The 14,961-nt window shown below is 51.8% G+C and overlaps 1 protein-coding gene across 1 annotated transcript in view; it reads left to right on the forward strand.

Annotated features, from left to right (window-relative positions):
• The first annotated feature begins 355 nt into the window (after positions 1-355).
• The window catches only part of CRACR2A (calcium release activated channel regulator 2A), a 67,984-nt gene continuing 53,378 nt past the window's right edge, over positions 356-14,961 (forward strand). Inside the window, exons 1-4 of the mRNA XM_021690738.1 lie at positions 356-529; positions 8,273-8,384; positions 9,515-9,698; positions 13,250-13,396. Of these exons, the coding sequence (XP_021546413.1) occupies positions 356-529; positions 8,273-8,384; positions 9,515-9,698; positions 13,250-13,396 (617 nt within the window). The remainder of the gene's footprint in view (positions 530-8,272; positions 8,385-9,514; positions 9,699-13,249; positions 13,397-14,961) is intronic.

Consider the following 14,961-nt stretch of genomic DNA (forward strand, 5'->3'; position numbering starts at 1 on the left):
TATGATTTGTGATTCTGTGTTGGCTGGAGACAGCCCTGGGTGTCACCAAACTAGGCCTGGCAAGTCCAGTAGAATAGAAGCTCCTCGAGGACCTGGCGCACTTCCACCCATCAGCTCTCATCTGCAGGCTCAGTCTGGAAATGTCTGTTTTCTTTTTCCCCCACTTCTTTCTTTGATGGGCTAGCTGATCTATTAGTGATCACAGGACATTTCCCCTTGCCCTGAGCTTCTGCTAATGAGGAGGTGGTTGCTAAGAGAGGTGGGCACACCTCACCCCATCCACACCACACCCACTTGTCTCCCTCATCTTCTGTGTTCAGGTTCTGCAAAGACTTGAAGGAATTGACAAACCTGGATGGCTACCCCTGACAGGAGAGTAGTCTCTAGACCCCAGAGACCTGGCCAGGGTCCAAAGGAGAGCGGGGCCTGCCTGGGTCCCCTGGAGCAAGCCATGCGGAGCAAGGCATGGGAATTCTTTCAGACCTGCGACACAGAAGGCAAGGGTTTCATCGCCAAGAGGGACATGCAGGTAAGAGGCCGGCCCACCTGGAATGCCAAACGGCACGGGTCTTGGGTTAGGGGGGCAGAAAAAGAGGCTATCTGCTCTTCCCTGGAAGGAAGTGTCAGCCCAACCTCTACTGGGAACCAGATCTCCTGGGTTCGTTCCCTTTCTGCCCTTTGCTTGCCCCCAGACTCGGAGATCGTTTCCCCTCTCCGACTCGGGAACTCCCAGGACTGCGGGAAATGGAGATAGCAACATAAGGGACTTGAGTGAGACATGGTGGAGAACCTTCTGAGACAAAGTGGGAAGGCACCAGCCTGTGGCTTCACAACCGAGCCCCGAGCTATGCCAGGGTGCTGCGTGTGCCTTCGGAGGAGCAGGCCCCATGACAGGTGCAACAGCCAGAGAGAAAGGCCCTTCTGGAGCTCCTCTTATCTGCCCCTCACCCTCACACCGGACCGCACTCAACCCCTTGTCAGTATGTCCCGAGAGACATACTGCAGAACCCCAGTGCACACCGTTGCCTAGCGCAGGGCTCAGCAAACTCTCTGGAATGGGCCAGAGAATAAGGATTCGAGGTCCTGTGGGCCCTGGGCACACACGACCGCTCAACGCCAGGTTGCCGCTCATGCTGCCACAGGAAACACGTAAACAGATGAGCTCGGTTCTGTTCCAATAAAACTTCATGTATGGACACTGAAATTTGAATTTTATATGATTTTCGCATGCCACCAAATATTCTTCTTCTGCCTTTTTTTTTAACTGTTTAACATTATATTGTGCACCTGAAACTAATAAACATGGCATGTTAATTATACTTGAATTAAAAAAATATAATCAAAATGTAAAAGCCATGCTTAGTTCACTGGCCATAAAAAACAGGGAGTGGGTCCAATGTATAGCCCGGGGGCCTAGTTTTGCCACCCCCCGGTCCAGTGCCTTCCACCATCCGTGTCCAAAGCTTCCTCTCAGGGTCTTACTTAAGTCCCTGATGCTGCAGTCATGATTTCATCTGCTGTGAGTCAATAAAATGCATCCTCAACCAGAACGTGCAGGGAGCAACCCTTCCCCAGCCTGTCCTTCATTCGCTTTGTCAAGAGCATTTCGGGAAAGGATATGTAGCCGACCTGTGGGAAGGAAAGTCTTGCCATGGTCAAGTTTTCTTTTTGACAATGTAGCTTTTCAGAATACACTAAGGGTGGGCAGGGGACTGTAGACCCTCGTGGGCACCAGCCCCGTGTGGGCTCACACGTGGGAGCCGTGAAGAGCTGAGCCTTGTGACCTGGTAGAAAGGCGGCGGGTCTTTCTCTCCCGGGCCCCACACGGTGGTGTTTTCAGGCTCCCGGTGTCCCCAGAGCTCTTCCACTATCCAGAAGCTGCACAAATTGAGGGAAAAGACCCGGAGGACGGGCCTGCTTGTCCCGCAAGTGAGCTCAGACCACCTTTGTTTTCAGTAGTTGGCCCCCCAGGACATTTCTGTCATGGACTCTCAGTCCCCAAGTCGCACTCCCCACGGAAGGCTAGACTCAGTGCACTTTGAGGAAACCTTTGATCCACCCCGGCTGTGAAATTCATAATTGTCCCTCATAGGTCTGCGGTCGTGGTGGTTGGTGGCGGCGGTTTTAATGGCATGCTTAACTTTTGATTATCCCTTCTGGAAAGAAAAGGGAGTTCTTGTTTACCGAGGGTCAACTCTGGGCAACATGTGTGGTGTAACTGAGCAATTTCGCTCTGTATATATCCCAGTTAACCCTCCCTGAAGCCCACTCTTTAATGGAGGGAGGAAGAGGCATGGTGAATTTAAGGCATAAATTGTAAGACACCGTTTGTATTTGACCCGGAAGGAGGTCAGAAATGTCAAGTTCCAGAGATACCAACTCAGCTCCATTCCTCCTTGGTCCTCACTCCTGACCCAGGCAGGAGGAGAAGGGGATAGACATCCTACCTGCCAAAGGCTGGTGCATCCATGGCATTTATTTCTACCAGCTCCCTTTTTCCTGAAGCTTCTGTGTACCTGTGGACAGTGAAGCATTTGAAATTTTCAATTCTTTAGGCTGAGAAAGTGCCATCAAGAGCACGTGAGTGCTGTCTCTGCTGCTTTTCCTGGTCCTGTCTGGGGGAGGATGGGCTGGAAAGAGATATGGGGAGAACAGTAACCCACTCATAGCCAACCCTGGGCTCTCTGTGGAAATCTACAGACATCTGTCTGTTGCTCGTCACTCCCTCACAGAGCTGCTTTGCCAGGAGGTCACCCCACTTAGGTTGGTGGTCAGCTCCTCAGACCTGGCTGCCACCACCTTGCTCACCTTCAGCTCCCAGGCCAGCCTCATGGGAACTGGAAGGAGAAGAGCTCAGATGCTGCCCCCACACAAATTCAGCCACCAGGAAAGGCCCCTTGAAGCAGGGAATGGCTCTCAAGGAAGGAGAGGCCGCGAGCCACATGGCAGGGCAAACCTAAGGGCTGGAAGAGGCGGGTGCAGAAGCAGAGTTGGAGCAAGACCATGCAGGGCTTGCTGTCCTTTTGAAAGAGGAATGAGAGAGTTAAGTGCCACCCCTGGTGCTCTTTTTCCTCTTGCTCCTGACTGACAGAAGACCGTCTGCAGGGGGCCAGATGGGCTTTGCATTTATCAGAGAGGAGAGAGAGACTGCTGCGGCGTCTGAGCCCCAGCAGTATGGAGCCAGCTCACTCTGATAGAGCAGGGACCGCAGAAGGAAAGGAGCAGGGTCCAGGGTAAGCTTTTTCCTTTCGGGACCCTGGAGAAACCTGGAGGAACTCAAGGCAGGCCGCACTGAGGGCAGGGGTGCAAGCCCTATGCTCGGGCTCCATGTACAGACATTCTACCAGAGTCGGCAGATGGCGGAACCAACCTGTGTGAACAGATTGTAGGCAACGGTTTGAGAAACCTCAGCTCCACCCATGACCCCTCAGACCTCACTCCATCCTCCACAAGGAGCCTGTCTGGGTTTCATGGGGATCACGCCAGGCAGAAATGGGGTGAAGACTGCTTTGGGGGTGAGGTCTGGTTCAGTCCTAGACAAGCAGAGTCATGGAGCTGAGGGCCCCAAGTGGAAGTCAGTCCTGCCTCCAAGGGACAGAGGGACATGAGAAGCCAGTTTGGAAGGGCAGAGAGGGAGACCAGGTCAGCCCGGGCAGGAGATCTCTCTGAAGAAACCTAGAGCCTCAAAAACCCCATTTCCTTGATTTTTCAGAGTGAACTGATTACCTACCAATGCCAAGTACCTGACTCCCAACACTGCCTAGAGTTCCTAGACTAGCTAAACTGTTAAGAATCATCTAGGAGTTGACAAACCAACCAAATAGTGCCTATTTGTGCAAATAAAGTGGAACACAGCTGTGCTCCTTCATTGACAGAGTGTCCCTGGCAGCTTTGGCTACAAGCAGCAGAGCTGAAGAGCTGTGACAAGGACCAACGGGCCTGCACAGCCTAAAATACGTACTGTCTAGTCCTTTACAGAAAAAGTTAAATGATTCCTGGTTTAGGTTAACAAGAAGACTTTCTAGGATTTTTGTAACAAATTGAACCTAGTTTTAACCCTGAATCCACAACTTAGTAGCATTTGAATTTGTGTGAGTCTCTTAAGCCCCCTAGGCCAAGTTCCTCATCTGTGAATTATTTATAGTACCTCCCAGCGTTAGAAGAGAATTAAATGAGTGTATGCACATAGAGCACTTGGCCCTGAGCCTGGGACCTGGAAATCCCTCCATAAATGTGTGTGTGTGTGTGTGTGTGTGTGTGTGTGTGTGTGTTGGGAGTGGGGAATAGGGACTTGCACCCCATGTCTTATCTCAGTCCTTGATGTCCTCCACACTGTGATTTTTTTAAATTGCGGCAAAATACACATAACATAAAATTTACCATCTTAACCATTTATAAGCATACAGCTCAATAGCATTAAGCACATTCATGTTGTTATGCAACCATCACCACCATCATCCCTACAACTCTTAGCATCTTCCAAAATGGAAACTCGGTACCCATTACACACTAATTCCCATTGTCTCCTGCCTGCAGCCCCTGGCAACACCATTCTACTTTCTGGCTCTATGAAGGACAGTAGCTGTCCTTTTTTTTTTTTTTTTAAAGATTTGATTTATCTATTTGACACAGAGAGAGAGAGAGAGCACAAGCAGGGGGAGCAGCAGAGGCAGAGCAAGAAGCACACTCCCCGCTAAGCAGGGATCCCGATGCGGGGCTCGATCTCAGGACCCCGGGATCATGACCTGAGCCGAAGGCAGACGCCCAACCAACTGAGCCACCAGGCGCCCCTGGTTTTCTCTTTAATGAGTTTTCCATAGACGTGTTGGAAGCTGTGTGCCCATTCACTTTCAGCCGCATGAGGCATGTTACTGCCCTGGTGACCAGGAAGGTAGGGGGCTCCAGCTGACGAGTAGCAGAAGACAGCATTACCCCATGGTTCTGGGAGTCCCAGCCCTTGGCCCTGCTGCTGCAGGATTGCTTCGTGCTCCAGGTCCTGGAAAGTGTCTGCTCTGTAAGACCTGGCTGAGAATCAGCAGGTGTGCTGGTCAGGATGGGGAGCATGAGAGGTCCAGACCAGTGCTCCCTAGATAAGAGTTCAGGGTCTCCTGCCATCACTCTTAGCCACTCAGTTATTTATTCATTCATTCCACAAGTATCCGAATACTCCATGTCGGTCAGCACTGAGCGCTCCGGGAACACGATGGTGAGTGAAAATGAACGGGACCCCTGTCTCAGAGCTTCCAGTCCACGGAAGGAGCAGCCATTCATCAACTAATCGCATCTATCAGTATATAAAATACAAGCTGACATGAGACCGGTGGAAGAAGGAAATATGTTTGGGGGCCCCACACAGCCTGGCCTGGCCCGGAGGCGGGGAGGCTGCTGAGCCTGAGTGAGGCAGGAATTCAGAGCCAGCCTGATGGCAGTGGAGGGAGGCAGGCCTTCAAGGAGCAGTGGGTTTTTACAGAGCTCCGTGGGCCTGGGGCAGGGCAGCATGAAGAGGGCGAGCTGACTTCCTCCCCATTGCTCCTCCTTCCGCCACCTGCCCTTCCAGATGGGAGTGAAAGTGAAACAGGATCTCTGGAAGGCTAAGACATGGTGCCACTGGCAAGAGAGACTTTTGGCGGTGGGGGGGTAGGCAGGGAATGGTAATGCCCGGTAGGGAATTCTAGAGAGAACACGGCAGAGGACCATTTGACTGTAGCTGAGAACCTGAATGGGAAATCAGCTCTTTAATCCCAGCGCTGGTCTCCACTGTGACTTTAGGCAAATCTGGAGCCTTGCAGGCTAGCTGATCGGTGGAATGAATCATCTTGTCCCCCTTCACGCTGCTTACCTCACTTAGTTGAAAATGTGAGGTAAGCACTAGGAGCCCAGGGGACAGGACCAGAGTGGGTTGGTTTTACATGGCTCTGCAGGCCCTGAGAACAGAGATAAATAAGAAATGATTGTAGTTATTAAGAATAAAGGATTATTCAAGTTAAGCCAACAAAGAAAAGTTAACAAATATGGCGGGGTGCAGCCTACAGAGAAGGCTGAAGGAGCACTCGGTACGAATTTGCAGGGACAGGAAGAGTAAGAACTAGGGGAAGGATCTAATATTGCTTTCCCCAGGTTCACTGACAATAGAAAGAGGAAACCAGGCCGAACTGTAGACCAGAGAGGCTGGGATTCGGTGACGGAGGGATTTGTGTTAGATTCAGGAATGGAGCCTAAAGGTGGGGTATGACAGCTAACGAGAGGAAAGGTCCCCACATGTGGGGTGGTTTTGGTGAAAGGCAACCTCGGCAGCCCCCTTGCAGTCCATTTCTAGCTCCAGCACTGTGTGAGGCACACCACAGATCCGATCCAGCGACCCCAGGCTGACGGTGGGGAGGGAGGGTGGAATACCCCGAGGAATGGACCAGAGTCGCTCGGGTTTTCACTCTCCCTCCCATGTGATGCCTTTGGTTTCCAATGGACCTAATAAGCTTCCTCCTCGCAAAATTGACTCACTCCGCACCCCACATTCTTTTATTGTGGCTTTTGAGACAGCTGTTTATGGATTGTTAATAAGCCTGAGATTCTGCTGTATGCTAAGCAGAGGCACTTCTAGACTCTTTGCACACACTCTCACTCCCTTCCTTTCTAAAAAAACTCATTCATATTTAATTCAGTTCTTCTAAATGGCTTCCACAGCATCCTATCTTTCCACTTTGTAATGCATCCCAGTCTCCCTTAATGCACGACCTGCCAAATTAAACTTTATGGCTTATCAGCTAGAAGATTGCCATAGGATAAAGCCAAGTGTTCTTGCAAGTTATGTTATGGGCTTTCACACCTGTCAGCTCATTTTCATTGTTCAGATGGCTATATACCTTCCTTCCCACAGCCCCGTGGTCCTTGTCTTTAGCTGTCAGTCACTCGTACGCCGGCAATTTTGTGCGGCTGTCCCTTAGGTACCAGGGAGGAAGGGGGACAGTCAGCTGGGCTATAATGAACTCCCCTGGGGAGTCCTCATTTGGAGACTTGGATTATTAGGGTATAAGAGAACACTTGCTTCAACGATGCAAATCAGCCATGGCACATCAGGCAGGAGGCCAGAGGGAAGCGTCAGGAACTCAGCCACTGTGTCCTCGTCCCAGCAGCTGGTCCCTGCCCTCCCATCCTGTGTGGTCCTAGTCAGGCCAGGACTCAGCTTCAGTGTTGATTTATAACTTCCTTGCACACCATCTTGTCCAACTCCCCTTTAGAGCACACATGCTCTTGGGGGGATTGATACCTTAAGCCAGTGGCAGTTAACATCTTTTCGGGAATGAGTTGGGAGCCAGTCGGGAGCAGAAGCGGGGGGCACAGCCTGGAGAGATGGGTGTGGGTCACTTACACAGAAGAAGGGGGCTTCTCCAGCATCCCCTCAGAGCTAAAGGATCGAAATGCGTGTCCACAGAAACTGACAAATGTGGTGCTGGGGCCCGGGGATATTGAGTGGCCTCCGTAAGGGAAGGCTTCTGAGAGTGTGACCCCTACCTGTATCTTAGCAGGGGAGCTAGCATGGCGGCGGGGGGGTGGCGAGGGTGGGCTTGGGGAGAGCAGGGAAGACTGACTGTGAAACCTCACTCCTCTGTCATTCCCTTGCTGAGTGGCCTTGGTGGGTCAGTGGATCGCTCTGTTTGTGTGTGTCTCTCTTTCTCTGCCTCTCTACTACTTTTTATTGAACATGGCACTGGGCCATGTTCTTTATGTTTACTCTCTCATTTAACCTGACAACACCATGTCGTGCAGCTATTATCCTACAACAGAAGTCAGTCCTATACCATTTCCATCCTTTATGGTTGTGAAGAGGGCCAGCTTTGGCGTCAGACCTGGATTTGACTCCTGGCATTGTTACTTACTGGCTAGGTGACCTTTGGGCAGGGAACTTGAACCTCACACTTGGTCTATAAAGTGGGGATAATGCCCACCTAAAGGACTGTCATGAGAATTAAATATAAATACACATGTTTATAAATATATTGATAAATATGTATTTATTTATAAATCTCCTAGCAAACTGCCTAGCACGTTAGTAGGCACCCAATAAATAGTCGGTGTTGTAACATTCAAATGAGGGAGAAGGGTGGTAAAGAGGTCTTTTGTAGGACAGGGCTAACTCTAGACATTTTTGGCAGAAATCTCTGCAGTCCCAGGGCAGCCCTCCGTGGTGATCTGAGTGTTGACCAGTGGGGTCTGGATTGGGGCAGCCCTCTGTGATGATCTGAGTGTTGACCAGTACAGTCTGGATTGTTTTCAGAGGCTCCATGAGGAGTTGCCACTCAGCCTGGAGGAACTGGAAGATGTGTTTGATGCCCTAGATGCTGATGGCAATGGCTTTCTGACACCAGAGGAGTTCACCACTGGATTTAGTAAGTTCAGATGGGTGCTGGGGCCGCAGGGTATGCATCTACCTAAAGCTATGTAAAGTGCATGCGTCCCCCACCAGATCTGCGGGTCTGTGTAGCCCAAACTTTCCTGCCCTCTGGAAGTTTCCAGGCTCTGGATTATTTGAGCCTCTTTTCTGTGTCCGTGTTGGCTGTTCATACCACTGTTCTCTCCGTGCCCACTACACGGTCACAGCCAGATCCCCTCCCACCTGAGAAGGGCAAGCTTGGCGTAAAAGGAGGAGCTGAGATGAGATTTCCAGCCTCTACATCTCTCCTTTCCATGATACCAGTGCACAACACAGCACAATGGCTGCATGGTTCATTTCAACCTGGGTCTGGCTGAGTCTTCCAGATTGAGGGGAACCCGCCATCAGAGGAATTTCTAGAGGGTTTGAATAGACCAGTCATTCTCAAGGTACCCAGGAGGAAGGAGAACAGAGATTCACGAACAAGATAAAGAAGCCGGATACACCATCAGATCAGATACTGATCAGATATTGATCAGAGCAGGTAGGGGTCAGCAGGCAAGTTTTACCAACCATCTGCCTCACATAAAGTGCCGTATAGTTGGTTTAGAAGTATCTGAGGTTCTTCCTGAGCTCTAGGAGCTTATAATTGCCTCGAGAGCATAAGACAGATTGCTGTATATTACAGGCAGTTTGAGTATGGAGAAAGCACACCCGAAATGTTTAAGTCGCTTATAAATGTGAAGCACCGTGATCCTGGTGGTGGGAATGACTAGATGATGTTATGGAGCAGTCAGGCTGCTGCTGGTGGTCTATGGAGGGGAGGCTCTTATTGTTTAGAGAGGAAATCAGTGAAGAGATGAGCTCTAAGCCAGACTTTAAAGGTTCGAGAACCACAAAGGTGCCACAGCACTGTCATCCATTCCGCCTTTCCCAGGCTCTAGCATCTCTCAGAATCTCGTGGAAGTAGCAAAGTCCCCAAATCCAGAAGATGGTGGCAAGAATGTTTGCTGTGGGGAGAGGGGGCCCCCTTTTCTTCTCTCAGATGAGCCTCCGATGATTCCTGGCAACTGAGAATGATAAGGTCTCCCTGGGTGAGTATTTATTGATTGCCTGATTCAGATCCTTGTGCTGTGCATCCTTCAGGTCACTTCTTCTTCAGCCAGAACAAGCCAGGTCAGGAAGATGCCGGTGAACAGATGGCCCAGCTCCAGGAAGAGAAGGTGTATCAGTCCAGAGGGGAAGAGCATGTGGGCGCCATGGATGACGATGAGGAGACCCAGTTCCAAACGCTGATGGACAAACTTGGAGCCCAAAAGGGTTTTGAAGAGTAAGTGGTGACAGGGACTGGGGGGATGGAGCCCTGCCTAGGAGCCACCCCTTCATCTGCCCTGTGCGACATCAGTGTGTGTTAAGTGCTCAGCTAGGCCCCAGTTTCTGGGCTGCCAGCTAGAAGACTTGGCAGACTCTTGTCTCTGCTCTTTGCATTTTCTCATGGGAAGCACTGCGACGCCCCTACCCTCCCACTCTCCACACTCCTACCATACGGTGTCAGCACAGTCCTTGGCTCCCTGAGGAGCACTATGCAGCAGAGGACCGTGCCGGGCCTGAAGGGGTTCTCTGTGCGTTTTGCTGGGGTTCCTCATCCCTGCCAGCTCACCAGCATTTCCTCCTCCCCCACCCCCGCCCCCGGAGCCAGCTTTGGGTCTCAGGGGCTGCAGGGCAGCCCGGCCCACCCCACAGTGGCGTGCTCCTGGCCGAGGCACCTCACGTGGAGGCATTTGCACACGGTGTCCCTGAGCCGAGCTAAGCCCGTCAGGAAGCTGAGGCGGGAAATTAACCAGTTTTTACCAGCCCACCACTTGGATAATCAGCAGCTCAGCTGAAAATTTCAGATGGCTGGAACTTCAACTAAAACACAATACCCCCATTTTTTTTTTCCAAAATGTATCTGACATTTAAAATGAAATGAAATAAAAATAGGATGAAATGAAATAAAAAGTGGAGTCACAGCTGGTGGAAACCAGTGGCCTAAAAACCGCGGAATACTGTTCTCCCTTTTCCCATTGCCTTTCGCCTTTCCATTTCTGGGCCTCTCAGTCTTGGGTTGGGTGTGTGTTGCAGGAGTAGGAATGGCCTAATGATTGGAGCTGATGCGTCCCAAGCTTGGGAGGTGAAGGAGCTGTGGTTGGGAATGATAAAGAAGTAGCAGGAAAGGAGCGGCCTGCACACAACACTCAGGCGAAAGCAAGAATCTGTAGCTCTGTGGATTTTTGAGCAAACGATTTGGTAGACTGCATCATAGTTGAGAAAGGACAGTCAAAGGCCTGGGAGAGAGCCCGGTGAGAGGCTCTGGATGGTCAGTGCGCTTGCCCCCCGGGGCGATCCCAGGACCCTGGGATCATGATCTGAGTGGAAGGCAGACGCTTAACCATCTGAGCCCATGGACGGGGGCAGGTGGGTGGGAGGTACGTTAGTCAGAGACCTGACTCAGCTTCTCTGAAGACAAAAGGCCAGAGCCCAGGGACCACTGCCAGTGACCCCGTGAAACCTCCTCCTGGAGGAGCAGGAGGAGAGGGCAGTGTGGATGAGCCACGGCACTGGCATGAAAGAGAGGCACCTCTCCGCCCACCTGTCCCTTCTGGGGCAGCCCCCTTCCTAGCAGGGCTCTCAAAGCAGAGTTCACCTCATGTTCCTTGGAGGGCCTATGTCAGAGGTCTGTGAGGAACTGAGCCAGCATGAGGCATCCTGGGGAAGAGAAGGCCCTAGGAAAGGTTTCAAGGGTGGTTACAGAAACTGATATGCAGAAGATGGCAGCCAGAACTCTCCATCCCCATGGAAGCTAAATGGAAGGCGGCGGGCTGGTGTTGCAGCATGAGGGGAATGGCAAAACCACCGGGCCCCAGAGAAGGACATAGAGGAGGCTGTGAAGACTTTGGAGGTCTTCAAAGATTCACTCCCCAGAATGGCTTGTGTATTGTTCTGGGAGCAGGCAGATGGGTCAGCTGACCTCCCAGAATCCCGTCTAGCCCTGCTCTCTGAGTCCACCACCCTTTCATGAGGAGCAGAAGCGGTAGACCAGATGTCTGGACTCCCAGCTTTTCCCAATGGTCCGACTAGCTGAGTGATTTGGCAGCTTATGGGCCTTGGCTTATTTTTTCATCAAGAATGGACAGATTTGTCCCTTCTCCAGAAATTTTGGGGGGAGGGGATGTGGCCATGACGAAGTAGTTTGGAAAGGTTTGGAAGAGAGTCAGGTGGGTCTGCAAATCTCACTGGAGGCTCTGGCCAATTGGCTGTCTCGGCAGGAACTTGGCAGATGTGAACAGACAGACTGAGGCTAACAAGGTGGACCTTGATTTTATAATGCAGGTACTTCATGAGGGAAGCAGCCTGCCCCAGTCATGGGAGGCCATCATCGTATGTCTCTGGGACTCTTGTATCTCTGAACCCCTTGTACCATCTCCATTGTATCTACAGTACAGCAAAGTGGACTGCCCTAGCCTGTTCTGTGTGGGTGGGGAAACAGAACTCATTCTGGGAAACGAGGAAGCTCCTCCCTCCCCTTCCCTTGCTTCCCGGATCACCTCATGTCATCTCAGTGCTGGGTTCCAACAGATAAGAAGTACTCGTTGGGTGACCACTCGACGAGTGGTCCTGATGAGTTGGAGGACAGCAAGGGAAGGAAGGAGGGAGGGGCAGTGGATGGATGATCCGATAACTGACCAGTGGTACCTTCCCTTCTCAGTGGGCCTCCCTGTGCTGGGTGCAGAGAGTACTCTCGTGGCCCAGGCCCATTGCTAACCTGGTGCTGGCAAATAGCACTTCCGAGGAAAGTTGCTCAAATATAGTACTTGTCACGCAAGAACAGAGGATTTTATTCTTTATCCTGAGGGTTCCCGGTTGTAGCTACCCTCAGATCATAGTGGTTTTAGAATTTACTGGGTTGCAGATCAGATTGATCTCGGGCTCCGTGTGATGGTTGGCCATAGATTTTTGAGGTTCTCCAGAGAGGGAGAGCATGGTCCCCGGTGTGTGCCACCGCCTCCTTCCTCCTGTCCCGGGTCAGTGTGGCCCCACGTGTCTCTGTTGCTCTGCGGTGCACACCTGCGCATGTGCCTGTTAGCAGGGGGTGGGGCTGGGGGAGGGGAGGCTCTGGGCACGTCACTGTGTGTCTTTGTCTCTCTGCCTGCCTGTGTCCCTGCCAACTTTCTATTTGTCGTTCCGTGTGTGCACACGCATCTCGAAGATTGGCGCCTTCCCTTCCTTCTGCCTGTCAGTCATTCCCGTTGCCACCGGGCCCCAGTGGGGTGCTGCGTATTCTCTTCCGTTCCCCGCGGTGACAACTGCTTTCTGCCATCCATCCGATGGCATGTCTTTACCTCTCAGCTGTGAGGACCGTCCTTCCTGGGGCGACAAGCTCTCTCCTTTAGCTCCACGACGTTAGTCCTCACACGCACCAGGCTCCTGTCCTCCTCTCCTCTTCCTGCCATTCTTCGATGCTCCCAGCACATGGCTGTGCATGCTCAGCACCACCAGCCCATAGGGAAAAACTGGAGAGTGGAAGCAGTGGCGTGCAGGGTGAAGGAGGTCGACACAGGAGCCAGGCAGCCCCGAGTTTGACTCTTGACTGTGTCGTTTGCCAGCCAAGTGATCTGAGACAGCTCACCTCACCCTCTTCTGGGGGTGAGTAGAGCACCAGCCTCACAGGTTACCGAGAGGGTCAAATAAGCTGATATGCATAGAGTACCTAGCATACAGCCAGCACTCAATAAATGCTGGCCATCGTGATCGTGATCATGACGTTCTGGCTGTCAGTTTCATGTCTGGGAACCGTGGTATTTCCACACTCGGACATTAATGTGCCCCTTTCTCTTGTAGTGAAAGTGATATCAAGCAACTCTGGCTACAGCTGAAGAAGGACGAACCTCACTTACTGGCCAACTTCGAGGATTTCCTGACCAGGACCTTCTCCCAGCTCCAAGAAGCCCACGAACAGAAGAATGAACTGGAGTGTGCCCTGAAAAAGTAGGTCCCCAGCCTCAGCCATTCACTGTATCCGGGTGTGAGAAACAGAAACACAGAGTACGTTTTCTCATTCCGGGAGGCTCCCTGTCACGGTCTGCCAGAGTGGAGACTGGGACCTGTGGCTGTCATAGTATAAATATTTTTAAGCCCTTGCTCACATTAATCAGGCCCTCACCATATGCTGGGCACTATTTAAACATATACACCTGCTCATTTGGATTATTCACTGTTATGCCCATTTTATAGATAAAGACATTAAGGTCCTGAAGGGTGAATGACATGCCCCAGGACATACAGCTTGTAAGTGGCAGAGCCAGCATTCAGAGCGAGATAGCCCAGCACCCGAGACTGGTTGGAAAACCACTCTTCCTGCCTCTAGACAGTGAGGCCTGACACCCCAGGCCTACCCCCCCAACTACAGACCAGCTCTGGGCCCCACTGAGTCCCCTTCTGACCACTCTCTGGAGCATCACAGCCTCACATCCGTCCTGCTGCCTCCTGGCCGCCAGGGCCTCTCCAAGTCCTTTGCTTGGAGGAGGCAGCCCCAGCAAGGTGAGCCCTGGACCTGAAGCCAGCCGGAGTCAGCCTTGTGCCACAGACGTGGGGCCAGCCACATGGATGTTCATCCACCTGTGGGGATGGGTGCTGCATGTGTCCAGAGTCATCACATGCACGTCACAGCAGGGAGCTCACATTGGGTGAAGCATGGTGTAGCTAAGGATGGTTCATCATCCTGAAGGTGTGGCCAAAACGCAGGGCTGGGTCTGGGTAGCACTCGGAAGCGTGCCGAAGCGGTCCTTGCAGTAATTCTGCCACACACTCTCGTCCCCGCCCAGAGATCACTCCCTGCACGGGAGTCCTCGACGCTTCCAACACAGACCACGCGCCCTTCCTTGCAAAACTCCTGGTGCCTAGCACCGCCTCTTGGGGACAGGGCTTCAGGGTCCAGGCTGCTAGACTTCAGAGCCTCCGCCAACATGGCCTTGGGGAGAGCATGCAAGCCCTGATTTAGAAGGAGATCACCACGTGTCTTACAGCATAGATCAGCTATCCACACGTTGCCCTGAGTTCCTTTGCATCTCGTGCCTCCCCCAGATCAACTCTAAAAAGAACTTGTTGGGGTCCGTTGGGTATATGCAGGTCTGGATAAAAGGACCCTTAGGAGCCTGAGTTATGAGAAAGTTGTGGTCAAGTAGTGCTGGGGAAAACACGGTTTGGCTGGAGGAGTATCATGAGCATTCTGGGGAGAGGCTCCCGAGGCTCAGAGAAAGGAAGGGTTGAGGGTAGAGTTCTGCACAGCTTTTAGCTGACAAAGCTGTGAGTCAGGACAGATCTGAGTTTACATCTTGGCTGCGCCGCTTGCGAGCTGTGTGACTCAGGCTAAGCTACTCAACCTCTCCGAGTCTTGGCTTCCTTATGCGTAAGATAGGGATGTTAACAAAATAAGTATTTGATGCACATTAAAGTAATAATCCTTATTATTTTAAATAAGTCTGTTTGTCAGTCTTAGAGGATTCGCTGGCGGAAGTAGAGAGCTTGAGGCTTGATAGAAGCAGTGGTGAACT

The sequence above is a fragment of the Neomonachus schauinslandi genome, chromosome 5 (assembly GCF_002201575.2).
Source record: "Neomonachus schauinslandi chromosome 5, ASM220157v2, whole genome shotgun sequence".
NCBI classification, from domain to species: Eukaryota; Metazoa; Chordata; class Mammalia; order Carnivora; family Phocidae; genus Neomonachus; species Neomonachus schauinslandi.